Source organism: Lygodium microphyllum, chromosome 27, assembly GCF_053477565.2.
Source record: "Lygodium microphyllum isolate KBCC chromosome 27, Lygodium_microphyllum_v1.1.10, whole genome shotgun sequence".
Taxonomy (NCBI): Eukaryota; Viridiplantae; Streptophyta; class Polypodiopsida; order Schizaeales; family Lygodiaceae; genus Lygodium; species Lygodium microphyllum.
In genome coordinates, this window is record NC_141161.1 from 23,018,586 (window position 1) to 23,036,771 (window position 18,186).

The following is an 18,186-nucleotide window of genomic DNA, read 5'->3' on the forward strand; positions in this document are numbered from 1 at the left end:
TATGGATTGAACATTACCAGCATTCTGTCATGGCAATAAATAAATGGCAACATAAAAATTTATTTAACATTCCACTGGCTGAACCACCCTTCTGTTCCTTGTATTGTCCCCCTTGAACTTCCCCAAATATAGTAATAAGCAAATACCCACCAAAACTTATAAGAAGAAGGGATGAGTTGTGGATCCTTTGTGCATGAACAGAATGACCAGTGCACTAAATGAGAAGAAGTTGTATGGTACAGTGTCAAGTAGACATGTTCTTTGAACACCATCTACAGATCTTCCTATGGACGTGCAAAAAGACTACCACCTGATGTAGTATACAGCCAAATCCACGTTAGTCTAAGGTGACTATCTTAGAATGCATTGCACAGAGAATGCTTATACAACCAGCCATGAGTTTTCAAAATAGGAAGGCCTAAAAATCAGAACATAGCCCAGGTTAAAGATGTCCCCAACCTATTAATCTCATATCAAAGATTATGACCCTCGTTTAAAGAACTTCAAATTTAAGAAATCCCGTTGCTCCTCAAGTGCACCCCCCCCCCCCCCCCCCCCCCCGCAAAAACCACAATAAGAACACCAAAAAGACTTTAGAAACAAAAGCTTGAAAAAAAATGAAGCAAAGCATGTGTTTGTACACACTATAAGACTCGGCCTCTCGATAAAACTGCAACAATTTGAAGATTGCACATGAAGTCAAAATCAAGGAGAAAGAAAGAGCTAACCTCCAGGTAGGCATTAAACTCTCTTTGCTTTTCTGCTGCCTGAACACCCCAAGCTTCTTGTAATGTCCTCCCCAGCACAAAAACTCCTACAGCAGAATACCTGTGAAATATGTCAAAAAAGAACTTCAACCAGACTGTTAAGTCTTGAGTTATTAATTTTGCTCTATGAGCTGAACTTTCTTGGCCACTATTGCCTCATTTGTTGCAAATTCATTAAGGCATATCATTTTGTTGATTATCTTGTCTATAGTACTGCCAATCAGATGTGGAGTATAACCAGGTTCAAAGTCAGTTTCCTGATAAAGTTTTAAAAAAAGATGCTGTGATTCTTCAGCATAAACTGTATTTACATTAGATGCCAATCAATATGTAGGGAAAAGAGAGGGACATGCCTACAGAACCATGACATCAGTATTGGGTTTCGTGAGAGCCAAGGAATTCCATAACCAAAAGCCACCATATATAATAGGGAAGCCCCAAACAAACAAGCACATGGTACAATTGGCTCGTAGACCACAAGGTACCGCTAAGATGCTGAGCTTACTTTGGAACCCAACGATTTAAATATGTTAAATGCAGTCCATGGACAGAGCTTCAAGAATCACTCTGATTAAACAGTCCTTGGGTTATGAATTTAAAACATAGGTTATATAAAGAAGGAATGTTGCACAAAAAAACATGTTAGAACTGACGTTACCAATTTGTACACCTATCAAGCTCCAAGCAAGCTAGCAACTCACCAAAAACCAGAGCCCTTATGCTAGCAATGTAGATTCAGGCCATTGTGATTACCAGCTCCCTGCTCTTGAGCTAAGAAATGCATTCTATGCTGATTAGCCACTTAAACTGCCCTAAAACAAGCTTAATTTTATGCAAACGGAGGGTCCATCTTCATCTATAAATAGACAAGCTGCCCCCATTCAGTCTTAATCCCTTACTATGCAGGTTTCTCACCCTTGAGTGCAGATTTCAGCCATCAATCCACACACGCCTAGCTGTCCAGCCCCGGTGACTGCTGCCACACCTTCCTCTACATCTAGCACTTCTACATCAGCATTCGCGACAAGTTTCTAACCCTCCTCTACATGCGATTGGAGCTGCCTAACATTGGCGATTGCATCTACAACTTCCATTTGGTGTTTTCACACTAGGCGACAATTCCTACATCAGGCGACAGCACCCTCCACATAAGGCGACAGCTACCAGCCCTCTTTCACACCTGTCCAGCTTACATTTGGTGCTCCAGTCCTCTTAACACTAGCGTTTCCTGCATCCCCTTCGTCCTACACTCCGACTCACAGTCACAGACTTGGGATCTCTCTCCAGTGGATATCACTCTCCGGTACACTAGTCTACCCTTAGGCACATTGTACACTCTCACATTCATTTACAACATTCATTCACTTGGAGTTGTGTTCTTTCTATCCCTTCTTTTGTTTGTGTTTGAGTTTTGAGTTTTTCTTTCTGTCTCTATGTTTGTCTCATTGTGCTTCTATCGTGGTCATACACTTTGTGTTCCCCCAAGTGCAAACCCTAGCAGTGCCTCCATAGTCTGCTTCACATGGAATTAGAGCTAATGCTCTTATAGAGAGTATCCTGTGGATATTGTGGAGTGTAAGTCTTTGTATGAGGCACACAATACAAATCGTAAAACCAAATCACAATGTCAGAGACACCACCTTCTCATGACCCCATGATGTCTTATCATGGCTTCTCCATCATTGGAGGCCCTGAGAAAGCATTATGGACTCGGCAAGAAAGACGACACGCCATATTCACCCTTACCATCATCTTCTACGTTTATACCTATGCTAGATATTCCAGATTTCATTAACCTCACAGAGGAGGAGTTTGAGGAGTACCTATGCAACAAGTATGGATCAAAAGACATCCCTTCTTCCAATTTTGCTACTCCTTCTGGACCAATTGGTGAAGCTGGCCACCATTCTAATCATGGAGGTAATACAACATTTGAGACAACTGGTGATCCATCTTCATCATCTTGGCTAGGCCCTGTGTCAAGGGCAGACAACCCTTTTGTGTCATTCGAATCAAAAGTCTCTCCTATTTTGCCTTTTGGTGTGCAAGATCTAGATGGTTAAATGTATGTAAATCTTAATAGAGGGGGCTCAAGAAGCAGACATTCATCATCAAGTATACCGACATCTTCTATTTCATTTGAGCAAGTCAATTATTCTTCTTCTCTCCCTCCCATTCCACCCTTTTCTCTTGAAGCCATATCATACCCATTCCAAAACCTCGGCTTACATTCCACATTCGCCTCTTACCACACTGGGAGTTGGACCATCTATCCCCGCTCCTAGCACATTCTCATTCTCTATTCCATATTCATACTTCCCTACCACTTCACATCATGGTGCCTCGTTAGGGGGCATCCCACCTCTTAACACTGGCACCTACCCTTTTCTATAAGCCACTCCGCACTATGGGGCTTCGTTACAGGGAATGACACCCTCTAACATAGTTCCCTCTACCTTTCCTCATGTAGGCATCTCTTTTCCACTCGAACGGCTATGATGGGCATCCCCCTCACTACCCCCAACCACGCACACCCCATGACTTCTCACATGCAAGGATTTCCATCCTCTTCTTATGGTACATCATCATGCTTTCCATGGTACTCCTACGCAAGGATTTCCATCCTTTGCTCCACATGTCTCTATCCCTCCACGATGGGGTCCTCATGCAACAGCACTGCCCGTGCCTAGTCATCCCATGTAAACATTTAAATCCAAAATACACACTTCTCATATGCCTAGTGGGCACTCTAGAATCAACTCCCATGTGTATTCCTTTCCACTACACTACACACCCTATCCACCTTATCCAAGCACAACCACTCCTGTTGCCTTGGCCAAGAATGCCTTCACGGACAAGACTCATTTCCATGGGTCGAATTTCACCACTTGGTCAAACAATATGCACCAAGTGCTTGAGTCTCAAGGTCTTTGGGACCTCGTTGTTGGTCTTGAGCCTATGTCTGGCCCACCCTAATTACATCTGTCAACGGAAAGATCACAATGCCACAGCCAATGTCAACATGATGCAAGGTTTGCTTCTTAAATTTCACTCTCAATTATAGCACTTCCCTCTTGCATCGGAACGTTGGAGTCATCTCATCAACCGCTATGCGGCTAGAGATCGTAGTTGGTGTATAAACATTGACTTTCAACTTCAAGATTTTTCCATTAGCAAAGGGGATGATCTAAAAGTCAAGTTGACCGAATATCGGCGGTTATTAGCCGAGTTGCCATGATTGACTCTCCGAAGTCAAACAACGACCAAGTCACATTCTTCTTGGACAAGTTGCATGACCAATACGTCCATTTTATCCAGCACATTATCTCACTATCTAAATAGCCAACCTTCTATGAGATTGAGCGTCAGTTCTTGCATTACATGAGGCTCAAGTCCACAAGAAGTCCTCTACTCATATTTGTTCTGAGAGGCACATGTTGGTTGCCTCTTCTTCGAGAGTGAAAACCAATAGTGGCAAGAACTTGCAAGATGCAAAGGCAAACCAAAACAACGGTGATACCACTTCCTCTGATGGAAACCAAGAAACGCGACCCTTTTGGCAGCGAATTTCTATGAAAAATAGGTTTTGCACATACTCCCAGAGGATGCCCTGTCCTCTCCAGAGTGACTACTTGGACTCCCTTGGTAAGATAACCATCGCCTCTGTAGTCTTGGTAAGCCACCAAGCACCCACCGTGCACCCTTTGTCCAATGCCTTGGCAGCTTTCAAGTGGGTCACCTTGGGCTGAGTGTTCAACTAAGAAATGTATTCTATGTTGATTAGCCACTAGCCTCAAAACAAGTTTAATTTAATGAAAACCCTAAAATGGGGCGCAATTCAAGAGAGTTCAGTGGTGAAACCCTAATTTGGGAAGGTCCATCCTCATCTATAAATAGACAGGCTACCCCCAATCAGTCTTAATTCCTTTCTATGCAAGTTTCTCACCCTTGAGTGCAAATTTCAGCCATGAGTCCATATACACATGGCTGTCCAGCCCCACGGACTACTGCCACACCTTCCTCTACATCTAGCACTCCTCCATCAACATTTGTGACAGGTTTCTAACCCTCCTCTGCATGCAATTGGAGTTGTCTGACATTGGCGACTGCATCTACAACTTTTGTTCGGTGTTTTCACACTAGGCGACAATTCCTACATCAAGCGACAGCATCCTCCACTTCAAGCGACAACTACCAGCTCTCTTTCACACCTATCCAACTTGCTTTTGGTGCTCCGAAACTCCTAACACTTGCATTTGCTGCATCCTCTTCATCCTACAATTCGACTAGTGGTCATAGACTTGGGATCCATCTCCGATGGACATCACTCTGCGATACACTGCTCTGTCTTGGGCACACTGTACACTCTTACATTCATTTACAGCATTCATTCACTTCAGAGTTGTGTTCTTTCTATCCCTTCTTCTCTTTGTATTTGAGTCTACGTTTATTTTGCTTTTTGTATCTATGTTTGTCTCGTTGTGCTTCTGTCGTGATCACATATTTTGTTTTTTGCCTCAATGCAAACCCTAGCGGTGCCTCCACAATCTTCTTCACACCTACCACACACCACAGTATCTAGTAGCACTTGGCTATAAGGCCAATAACCCACATGTAGACTTGATTGCTTGAGACCTCTCCATCTCAATTCAAATGACATTCACAAGGTCTGTCCTCTACATATGAGCAATAATCCTCCCAGAAGAATATTGCTACTGCTAATTACAAAGAGCATTCCTTGAAGTAACCTATCTTCCCTCAGCATCTAACCACAAAGCAGAATCTAAAGTACTTTTCTAAGACATGCCACTTGTGGCATCTAAGACGACCAAGGTTTATGATAAAACCCCTTGATACAACACAGACTTACTCCCCCCAAAGGACAAGATTTCCAAACTCTGTCAGCTTGAGTGAGAGACATAGGAGCACTAGGTATGCAGATGCACAATGTATTATGTGATGAGAGGACTCAAGACGCTTCCATTGCCTATTAAGAGAGGGATTTGGGCCATTATCCCTGTGAATAAGTGCAGAGGGGATCCTATTCAAATGAAGCCTCAGTAGTTATTGTTGACACAGAAGTCTCCTTAGCTTTTCCCTTATTGTGTTAGGCTTCCATCCATCCCTATGTTTCCAAATATGAAGAAGAAGCTAGCTGCTTGCCTTTAGACAGAGTGGGCTGAGGAATCTGTTGTTGAGCAAAAGGCGAAGGCTTGTCCTTGTCCTTGTTTTGGTCCATATCCATGGGCTGGTCCACCAAGGGGCTCTTTTGGTCAGGACATTTGGCCATCAAGGGACCCAATCAACCACATGAGAAACAATGACCAGCAAAAGTACCCCACTTGAACCAGAACCAAAGAGGCCACATACCACTACAATGGAGGCGTAACCAGTTGAGCCTCTTTCTCACAGTATTCTGCCGCGTGCATAGTCTGTTTTTGTTGGTTGCTTTCAGACTTGGAGGTACAAACACATGGCCCATGGCAGCCATTGCATCTTTGAGAAGAGACCAATAAACAACAGGGCAACTCTCCACCTCAACCCAAGGCAAGACATTCCTACTTGAGTAAACATTAAAAATTTGCCAATGGACGCCATGAGACAATATGCACCGCCTGTTTGTCAAACAAAAGGGGCTGCTTGTTGAGAAGGAGATCCTGTGTTGTAGTAGACAGAAGCACAACCTCATAGAAGCCGAGCAAACCAACAAAGATCTCGTCCACACAATCTATCTTCTAAACAACATATGTCAGCCACCACTGACGAAACCTTGTAAGGACAGGAATCTAGCCCATGATGAAGACAATAGCGCCTCACTCATGAAAAGCAGAAAGGAATTGCAGAACCTCCTGAGTAGGGACTTGTGTATCTTAAATCTCCTCCTCCACACAGACAAAGTATCTTGACAATTATGCTTGAGTATTCAAAAACTCGAGCAACTGTTCCCAATTTGGCTCTTGTAACTCCTTCAAAGGAGAAGCCAACTAAGCATATGAGCAAGGCGAAGAGTCACTAAAGAAACTAATTCATCATGAAAATGCTTGCTACGTTTGAAAAATGGTTGGAAATCAAGGAGATGGAACCATCTCATTGATGCAATGAACCACAACTTCTTCCACGTCCATGTCTCGACCTAGGGCTTCAACCGGCTGATCCATATCATTCATCTTCAAGCCCACCATCAAAGCAGAGGAGCTGTTAACAGCTCACTCTTCCTATGGATCTGTCTCACACTACTGACCCTCTTGCATAGTAGGCACAATAGGCGAGGCAAGTTCCATAGCAAGTCTGCACCAATACAAAGTGCAAGAGCATCAAAACTAGCACACACAACGGATCATCCAAACTAGGAGAAAACACTGTGGGGCGCACTGCAAGGACTATGCACAGGTTGCAGGACAACGCTAGACATGGGAGGTTGTAGGCAGTCCACTGGCACATAAGTGCATGGTGGTGAAAGAAATAAGAGGCAGCTCAAGTACAACTGCACTGGAAGCAGGAACCACATGGGGGAGAGTCACCATATTTACCACTATATGAGGACATTATGCATTATTCTGGTATTGGAGATGTCCTATTGGTGGGGGACTTCAATGCTCGCACAACAAAGAGACAAGTTCCCTTCTTCAAGAGTGACAACCACATGTACAGTGAGATGGCACCAGAGAAGATAGGCTCAGCCGAACATCACAGGACACAGCCAAGTGCAAAGACTATAGTGACCACCTCCTATCCTTGGGAGGTGCACAAGGACTAACCATCCTTAACGGCTTGGATAGATGGCCTCGATCAAATGCTCTCACATGCTTTCCACATAAGCATACGTCCACTTGTGTAGGAGGCAACCCTTCTGGAGGATCTTTACAAAGACTAGGAGCTAAGCACAGTGACTAACTCTGGGGACCCTTATCCCTCATCCCTGACATACAGTCTTTCGAAGTGTCCCCTTGTCCACTAGCACTAGCAGCCAACCATGCTACCTACACTTTACCATCACTTGTATACATGATGTGATCCCTCTTAGTGAGCAGCCACCCAACATTCACTAGATACCACTTCACCAAATTGACACCTAGTGCCTACTCAGATCATCTCTATTGGAGCTTGCAAGAGATGGACCCCCACATACCCTTGGATGAGGTCACACCACAACTCCCAAAGCACTTCACATCTCAGCTGCCATGTATTTTCCCCAAGCATGCCCCCATTCCATCCCTCCAAGCAAGAATGTCTCATAGAACAGCCAGTATGACAAAGAGTGCAAGGAAACCCGTCTTCATCTCCAGCAAGGCAAAGCACAAGGAGTCTACACACAGCCAAACAAGCTCGATCTTTCATCACCTAGTGCAACGAAAGAAGAGGGCATATCTATCCAGATTGAAGCACGAGTTCTACCAGCAGGTATTCTTGGGATAGGATTGCAAGGAGGCGTGGAAGGCATTCCATGAGCCCCAACCCCATGCACCCATTACCTCCCTAGATACTTAGCAAGCATATGCTACCTCACTACGCCAAGTACCTTGCCCCAAACACCAGAGGAAAGGCCCACATCATCTACCTTCTTCAACACAACAAGGGTTCACAAAGCCATTGACAAACTCCACAATGGCCACGGGGCCACAACCATCATGGACTAGTAGCAAAGCACCTATCACATGCCAAGGATATCCTCGCACCCCTTCTAGCCCACCTATTTAAAAGGACCATGTGTTAAGGCTTCCCTACTAGTTCATCAACAAATACTATAGTACCAATCCTAAAAGCTGGAGATCCTATGGTTCCTACAAACTATAGAACAGTCATGGTTGGCCACGTGCTAGCCAAGCTTTGTGGATAGATACTAGAGCACGAGCTAAGCAAATGGGCAAAGAAGCACCAACATCAAGCATCTGGACAAGCAAGATTTACAAGGGGCTACTCCACTCTTGATCGTATCCTCACACTCCGAGCCATCATCGAGGAGAGCACGACACAATAGAGGTGGGTATACTGTTGCTTTGTGAATTTCCATAAGGCCTTTGACACAGTACCACGCACCAGGCTCATGCAAAGACTACAAGAGCTCGAGGTCCCAAAGGAGATGAGATGGGGGGTTCTAGCACTATATGAGTTTGTTACAAAATAAGTACAAGCACTATGAGAGTTGTCCACTCTCACCTACCCTATTTGGTCTTTATATTGATGAGATATCTAATTACATTGATAGACTTGAAGCGGAGGAAGCTAGCCCAGGGGACATTGATAACCATATTATTGTATATAGATGACATAGTTCTCATCTCCTGCACACCAGAGGGACTGCAACACCACTTATATGCACTACAAGCCCTCTATCAGGACAAAAATCTCACAGCGAACCTTGGGAAAACGAAGGTTACAGTGTTTAATACTTCCGCCCATTGGATTCGGCGATCAATACACCATTTCACATATGGAGAGGAGACAACGAAGATGGTCCAGATATAAGTCCGAAGAATCTGTGAGAGTGCGCAACGGAAGAAGAACACGAACACAGAGGAGAGGAGAGAGAAAGCAGGGAATGAAGGAAGAAAGTCTACACTGACTGAGATGAATGCTAAATACACTGAAATGGACAGAGCAGTCCCTGCACGCAGCCCGGAGCGTCAGTGAGGGCACCAGAACAGACTGAAGGCAATGGCAGCACCAACGCCGGAGCGGGAGAGGACGGAGAGAGTGCTGTACCTGCAGGAGACAATGCTGGGAATGACTGGGGGGCTGATATATATAGCCCCAGGCCAGAAATCTGGCCGACCTGCCAAACCTGGCCAGATCTGGCAGGTCGGCCAAATCTGGCCGACTTTGGCCAGATCTGGCCGACCTACCCAGAAAACTGGGCCGACTGCACAAAAACAGCCCAGTATGGGCTGTGTGACTCCCAAGGCTGAAGACTGACAAGAACAGCAACTAATAGACTGACAGAGCTCCTCTGTCTCCTGTCAGACTCTGACAGGAGCTCACAACCAGGAGATGACAAACTGAGAATGATAAAAGAGCAGGCTAACAGAATCGACACACATATTGAAATCCCCCATCAAAAAACCCCGTCTGCCAAGTGACAAGGAAGCTTGCAAGGTATGCCAAAGCTCCCGGCGAGATAAAGGATCATTCGGACCGTAGAGCCCAAGTAACCATAAGATCTCTCCTTCGAATAAAATTTCAATCACCACAAAGCGGCCATGTACATCTTTTTTAATAAGAGCAGGCTGATATTTTTCATGTACAATCATGAGCACACCACAATAATGCATGACATGTGTCCCTGCATAGAACAGACAAAAGCCATGGCAATCCACAACTTTACCTGCTTCTCCGTGACTCTTGTGCTCACAAAACATCCCACTGATTCTCATGCAAAACAGTCCACATGGCATGTTGCTTGTGACGAGAACAAATTCCTCGCACATTCCACGTGGCTATTTTCATGTCTATTCAAAAAGAAAATCAAGTAGGAGGCACGGCTTGCCTCGATTTGACCTTGTCTGCAAGAATGTCCAGGACCCCCTCATCCAAAAAATCGGCTAACACTGCAAAAGAGTTCGGACGACCAGATTTGGAGGTAGACGGCATATCCGCTGTCTTGGGGCTGGAACGGGGATAACGACGATTCCATGGGGTAATGACGTTACCTCTAGTATCAAAAGCCAGCTTAGCAGGTGGACCCTTTGGACCATCCGAATACACTCTCCTTGTGGGCTGTTGACGGGGAGCAGCGGAAACCGTAACAGGAGCAGAGTGTTCTGAAGACATCTCTTTCCTACGTATATAAGTATGCATGGAATCTTGTGAGGAAACCGGCACCGTATCCACCATGCCAGCAACAGGCCTATTGCCTTTTTTCCCGCGTACATCAACCCATTCATTGGCACGGGAATCCAAACCCGAAACCTGTTGTTTACCTTTATCCAATACTTTAGATGGTTGGGTGGCATCCTGTGACGAAGCATCACACACCATATCTTCCATGGGCAGCGCAACATGCTCAGGTTCTGAAGTATGGGGCTTCTCTAGGCATTCGGCCATAAAATGCCTCAATTTACCACACGAATAGCAATGTCCTGCAAAATTGCCCCATTTCAAACGAAAGTGTAAAGGATGCATGCCAGAGCAATTAAGGCGTAACCACACAGGCCTTTTCCTGGCAGTATCCCATAGCATACACAAACGATTACGATTGACAGCCCTCAGGCTGGGAGGGACCAGAACAGTGCCTACAGCGGCCATGGCGTCCTTTAACAGTGGCCAATAGAGAACCGGACAGTTTTCCACTTCAACCCAGACAGGGCATTCACGTTGCAGCAGACACTGAAAATCCGCCATTGGGCTCCATGGCACAACATGGACCAAACGGCGATCTATGAACAAAGGAATTTTAGATAGGAGAACAGCACGGTGCGTCTGAGATTTCAACAGCACCTCAAAAAAACCTCGGGGCCCAACAAAAATCTCTTCCACATATTCCCCTTGTAACAGACTGTGCAGCCACTGGCGAATACGGGAAAGCTGTGGGATCCGCCCAGTGAAGAAGAGAATCACGGCACGTTCATAGAACACTGAAAAGGAGCGTAAGACATTTTTCGAGTCCACAGTGGCCTCCAGAACATCTTCAGTTGCAGAATCAAAAAAGGCTTCCTGATTATGTTGAACATAATCGCAAAGCAGAGTGTTGGCAAACTCCAGCAAGTGCTCCCAGTCAACCTCCTGAGAGTCCACAGAATCAGAAGCAATCTGAGCATAGGACCAATCCTAATGATCCATTGGCTCCTCCGAGGTATGCTTGGTGCGTTTGCCCGTAGGCCGGAAGTCAGGACCAGGAGGCACCTCTTCTGTGCACGGAACCATATCCTCTAGTTCCTCGGTATCGGAATCCGGACTAAGAGCTGCCACCGTTTGGTCTATGAAAGCCAGATCTAGACCAGCCATATTGTATCACTGCGTATGCCGCCGAGTCAAGAGCTGCAGTCTCTTTCTCTCTCTCTCTTTTCCTTTGAACAGATCAGTGGGCACTCTGGCCAAGACGCTCTCTCTCTGACAGCCGACGGGCGTGGGGCTTCACAGCAGCTGGACGCCTCGGCAGAAGAAGACAAGCACAGGCACGCTGAGCTGCAAACAGCAACACAGACGAAATCAGCGGGCTGACTGGTGACGTGGCAGCGCGATCGGGCAGGGGACAGGCCGGGACAGGCGGCAGGACACAAGACAGAAGGCGGAACAGGAAATGACAGCTCTCGCTCTGACACTGCAAAAGAGGCAGGGACGATTCAAACCTGTCACGCACGGGTGGCGTCGGGGAAACCCGCACCTCCAGAGGTAGGCGGCCGCGTGCAGACGGACGTTCAAGGGCAGAGGACGAGGACTCGCAGGCAGGAACAAGGACTGAAGCGCTCTAGGGTTTTCGCTGACGGCACAGGACAAGGCGCGAACAGCGGGCGGAACTGCAGGCGTCGATGGTGCAGACAGGGCACGAACGACAGACGGCTGAGGCGGAACATCAGGCAACGACGGTGCCGACGTGTGCGAGAGGTGAGGACAGGCGGGTCGTCAGTCTTCGACGGCACAAGGCGACACGACGGCAAGGCGTGCAATATCAGGCGACCGCAGGGCGACAGGAACCGGCGGCACCTCTCTCTCCCTCCCTCCCTCCCTCCCTCCCTCTCTCTCTCTCTCTTTTTTTCGTAAAAGGTAATTGTATTAATTACGAAAAAAGTACAAGATTACATTGTTACATGAGTACAAGAGACACGAGGGCCCAAGGCCAACATGTGGGAAATCCCCAGACTAGTATACTAAAAAGGTTACACCAATCATGGCAAGGACCCAGAGGCAATTGCCAAATGCCAGGAATGCAAATCCTCCCTCCCCCTCTCTCTCTCTCTCTCTCTCTCTCTCGACACAGGCCCGTCCGCCACTGCCCCCAAACCCTCGTCCGAATCCCCAACACTCCTCGCGGAACGTCAGGCAACGACGGTGCCGACGTCCGCGAGAGGTGAGGGCAGGCGGGTCGTCAGTCTTCGACGGCACAAGGCGACACGACGGCAAGGCGTGCAATATCAGGCGACCGCAGGGCGACAGGAACCAGCGGCACCTCTCCCTCCCTCCCTCCCTCTCTTTTTTTTTTTCGTAAAAGGTAATTGTATTAATTACGAAAAAAAGTACAAGATAACTTGATTACAAGATACATGACGCCAATCCAGGCCATCATGTGAAAAGGGGCTAAGTGCTACAAGTTACAAGTTATGGCAAGGGGGCAGATGAAATTGCCATAAGCCAGGGACGGAAGTCCTCCCTAGAGAGCAAATCAGAATGCCGGAGAAGATCCAACTGCCAATACAAAAGGCCCTTAAGCCTCGCAATATGTCGCTGAACATTATAGGCGGAGTCAAAAAGAAAAGCATTCCTAATGGTCCAATTATGCCAACAGCCCCAATAATGAAGAAAATGATACATGAGTTTCATATGTGGATGTGTAGGAGTGGGGTATTTGGGCTGGCCGAAAACCCAATCAAAGGGGCGCAGGGTGAATCCAACCGCTCCTTGCCAAATAGCCGACAAAAAGAACCAGACTTTTTTTGCGACGGGGGAAGAAATAAATCTGTGGCGGGCTGATTCCACAGCAGTGGTGCAAAAGAAACAGCTGCCATTGGAGATTCGTCGCTTGGAAAGAGCCGACGCAAGCGGAAGACCACCAATCATCACTCTCCAAAGAAAGACTTTACATTTGAAGGGGGTCTTGTTCAACCAGCCCTCCATCACAGTGGCCCTCCACCAGGACCGGGATTTTCGTAAGCCCCATACAGCATTGGCTTTAGTAACTAACCATTGTTGATCTTTGATCAGAATATGATAAACTTGATTAGCAGAAGCTTTGCTTAAAGGCAGCCGGCCTTGTAGGTCCCAATCTTGCCAGGGGTGATCTGAAGCAAGGGCAGGAAAGGGTTGTCTGCTCTGGAGCATCCGCAAAAGCTGTTCCCATAAAGGCCTATATCCCCGCGGAATCCTGTAAAGCCTCCTGGCTGTACGAAAAGATATAAGCACATTGCGACTAGCAAGGGTGGCATCCGCGACCGAAGACAAGCCCAAACGAGCCATCCGGTTGAATTCTGGTCTAAGCTCATTATTGCCTTCCCATGCAAGTAAACACGAGACTGCCAATAATTCCAATTGAAAAGAATTCGTAGCCAAGCGATCCTCCGCCGGATGCCACTGAGCCTTTAGAAGGACCCGTTTCCAGGAACATACCAAATGATTAAGCAGCGACGAAGAAGAACTGGAGAACCTCGAATCAGCATTAAGAACATGCCACCAAGAAGTCCGGATTTGGGTATTGCCATGTAGAAGCCCATGGCTCTCAAGGAAATAACGGGCTATATCGACCCATGGATGATGATCCGAGCACATGGCGCAGAAGAGAGACCAACGGAGTGCCTGCATGTGAGTTTGGGCATCTAAAATAGCTCCGCCACCCATGCGTTTGGGGGTGCAGGCATGCGACCAAGAAATCCAGGAAATACCTGCATGCAATGAGTCCTTCTTCCATAGCATGAAGCGAGGAGACTGAGTAAGAGTATTGAGAGTCGTAGTACTCCAAGGCAACAATGGCAAAAAATATGTCAGCATTGGCAACATAATTGTCTGGGCCACTTTGAGACGAATATGGAAGGGCCAGGCTTGAGATTTCCAATACATAAACCTAGCCACCATTTTCTGGGAAATCCACTGCAGAAGCTGCTTTGGTGGAACGTCGACACCCAAAGGGTACCCAAGGTGCCTGACAATGGAGCCACGAGGAACAACCAGACCCTGCCAGTCCAAGGACTGCAAATCCGACTCCGTGCAGCAGAGAATGGCTGATTTGAGCGCATTGATGCCAAGGCCGGAGGCTTTACCAAAGATGCCCCAAACATCCAATGCGCGCTTGAGGTTGTCCTTGTCGGCACGAAAAATCATAAAAGTATCATCCGCCAGGGATTGGCTAATGAAGTGCTGTCCTGAAGGAAGCGACAGACCGGCCAACTGAGAAGAGGCTACCATATGGGATAACATGGAAAGAACTGGATGTGTCGCGAGGGCAAAGAATAGCGGGCTCAAAGGGCATCCTTGTCTGAGAGAGCGGGCAAGTACAAATGGCTCAGTAACACCTCCATTCAGCATGACTCGCGAAGACGCCGCAGCGCTAATGGTGTAGATTAGACGAGACATCCGGGGACCAAAGCCCATAGCCGACATAAGTTCAGCGACGAAAGACCAATCCAGATAGTCAAAAGCCTTTTCCAGGTCCAGTTGAATCAGTACTACCTCCTGGTTAGAATGCCTTGCATAATCAATAGCTAGTTGAGCATTCAATACATTGTGTAGAATATTTCGGCCCTTAATGAAACCATACTGCAAAGGATGCACAATGGCCGGGAGATGCTTATGAAGCCGATTCGCCATTATTTTGGAAAAGATTTTGTACATTGAACCCATCAAGGAAATGGGGCGCCACTGTGTCAACCTAGATGGCGAAGGAACTTTTGGAAGCAGTTTAATAAGGCCTTCTTTCCATGAGGAAGGCATGATCCCGGTTTGCCACACCTGCTGAAACAAAGCCTGCAATGGTTTCGCCAGTTGGGAAGCAAAAGCTTCAAAGAACTCATTGGTGAGACCATCCCAACCCGGGCTTTTATCCTTGGGCAAATGTAACAAAACATCCATAACCTCTGCCTCACAAATATCGGACTCCATAATAGCTTGCATGTCCTGCGGTAGCTGATTGCGGACCAGGTCATAAAAACCCGAACGGGCCGGAGTGATTTGATCTGAAGGTGCAGAAGTGGTGCCGAGAAGGTCACGGAAATAATTCCTGCACATATGCACAATAGTCTGCGGATCCATGATAAGATGACCTTCTGCATCCTCGAGTCTGGTCATATTCTCCCTAGCAGGAGAGGCATGCAGAGCTCAAAAGAACTTATGGGTTTGACATGCATTATCTTGCAACGTCTCTGTCAGATGTTGCAGTTTGGCCTGCTGGTATGATTTCAATTGGAATTCTTTAATAAGATCCACCACTCGCATGGCCAGTGCGAGCAGAAATGCATCATCCGGAGTGTCCACCAGCAGAGAGCGAACCAAAGCCAGCATGTCCTCGGCTGCCTTGCGACGCTGCCGACAAAGAGAGGCATGCTGGATCCCATACTGCCGAGCAACCCGCTGCACATTAGAGAGCAATCGTTCAAATGACGCAGTGCCTTGAGAAGAGAAGTCGAAGAGAAATCTGTCAATCAATTCCTGCATATAGCCCTGAAAGATTGCATGCTTCAGGTAAGACGAATTGAAACGCAAAGGGAGTCTCTCCAGAAATTGTTTGAACGGGGCAATGGGTTGTGCAAGCAGCTCAAGCTGCAGAGGGAAATGGTCCGACAAGGCATATTGCTGCAACACTTTTATTTCGAGCAGCTTCGGAAGAAAATCATCATTCTGCATGATATATATACGATCCAATCGCGACCATGTTGTTGCATACTGGGCAGAATGGAAAGTAAACCCTATAGAAGACGGGTGTAGCCAAGACCAGAGATCTTGCTTAAGGACGTCAAGAGCCAACGACCTGCCACATACGACTTTCCGACGTATCCATCACCGAATGCTCCGATGTGGACTGGGAGGAATCCACACATATATTGAAATCCCCCATGAAGAAGCCCCGTCTGCCAAGTGACAAGGAGGTCTGCAAAGTCTGCCAAAGCGCCCGACGAGATAAGGAATCATTCGGAGCATAGAGGCCAAGTAGCCATAAGATTTCCCCTTCGAATATAATTTCAATCACCAAAAAACGGCCATGAACATCATTTTTAATTAGAACAGGCTGATATCTGTCATGGACAATCATGAGCACACCCGAATAATGCATGGCCTGTGACCCAGCATAAAACAATCTAAAGCCATGGCAATCTACCACTTTTCCGGCTTCATCGTGGCTCTTGTGCTCAACAGCGCACAGGACATCCCACTGATTTTCATGCAATACAGTCCACATAGCATGTTGCTTGTGTCGGGAACAAATTCCACGCACATTCCACGTGGCGATTTTCATGTATACTCAAAACAAAATCAGGTACGAGGCACTGCTTGCCTCGCTTTGACTTTGTCAGCGAGAATGTCAAGGACTCCCTCGTCCAAGAAATCCGCCAACACTGCAAAAGAGTTCTGCGGTCCAGATTTGGAAGTAGACGGCATATCTGCTGGCTTTGGGATGGAACGGGGATAACGACGGTCCCACGGGGTAATGACATTACCTCTGGTATCAAATGCCAGCTTAGCAGAGGGACCCTTTGAACGATCCGAAGACATTTTCCTGGCGGGCTGCTGAAGGGGGGCAGAGGAAACCATAGCAGGAGCCGAGCGCTCAGAAGACTGCATTTCCTTCCTGCGCATGTATGTACGCATGGAATCTTGTGATGTAGTGGGCACATTGTGCTCCATGGTAGCAACAACCCTGTTGCCTTTTTTTGCACGTACTTCCACCCAATTAGTGGCGCTGGAATCCAGAACCGCAACCTGTTGTTTACCTTTGGCCAAAGCGTGGGGCTGATGGGTAGCATCCAGCGATGGGGCATCACACACCATATCCTCCATGGGCGGCACAGCATGGCCATCATGGGAAGTGTGTTGTTGTTCCGGGCATTCGGCCATAAAGTGTCCCAACTGTCCACAGGAGAAGCAATGCCCTGCAAAATTGCCCCATTTCAAACGAAAGTGTAATGGGTGCATGCCAGGGCAATTGAGGCGTAACCAGGCAGGCCTTTTTCTTGCAGTGTCCCATAGCATACACAAGCGGTTGCGATTCATAGCCCGGAGACTGGGAGGGACCAGAACAGTGCCCACAGCGGCCATAGCATCCTTCAATAGTGGCCAATAAACAGCCGGACAGTTTTCCACCTCGACCCAGACCGGGCATTCACGTTGCAGCAGGCGCTGAAAATCTGCCATTGGACGCCATGGAACCACATGAACCAACCGGCGTTCAAAAAACAAAGGTAGTTTAGACAGGAGAGCAGCACGGTGCGTCTCTGATTTCAACAGGACCTCAAAAAAACCCCGGGAGCCAACAAAAATCTCTTCAACACATTCCCCTTGTAGCAGATGTTGCAACCACTGGCGAATACGGGAAAGCAACGGGATTCGGCCAGTGAAGAAAAGTATCACAGCGCGATCATAAAATACCGAAAAGGAGCATAGGACAGTTTTTGGGTTCACTGTGGCGTCCAGCACATCTTCAGGTGCCGAGTCAGAAAAGACTTCCTGATTATGTTGAACATAATCGCCAAGCAAAGTGTTTGCAAATTCCAGCAAGTGTTCCCAGTCCACTTCCTGAGAGTCCACCGAATCTGAAGCAACCTGAGCATAGGACCGATCCGGG

At 47.2% G+C, this 18,186-nt stretch overlaps 1 protein-coding gene across 2 annotated transcripts in view; it reads right to left on the minus strand.

Moving 5' to 3' along the window:
* LOC148012131 (tRNA ligase 1-like) overlaps positions 1 to 18,186 on the minus strand; it is a 225,849-nt gene that overhangs the window by 130,403 nt on the left and 77,260 nt on the right. For both annotated transcript variants that reach the window (XM_087669540.1, XM_087669539.1), the window contains one exon: positions 729 to 828. In XM_087669540.1, the coding sequence (XP_087525666.1) occupies positions 729 to 828 (100 nt within the window). The remainder of the gene's footprint in view (positions 1 to 728; positions 829 to 18,186) is intronic.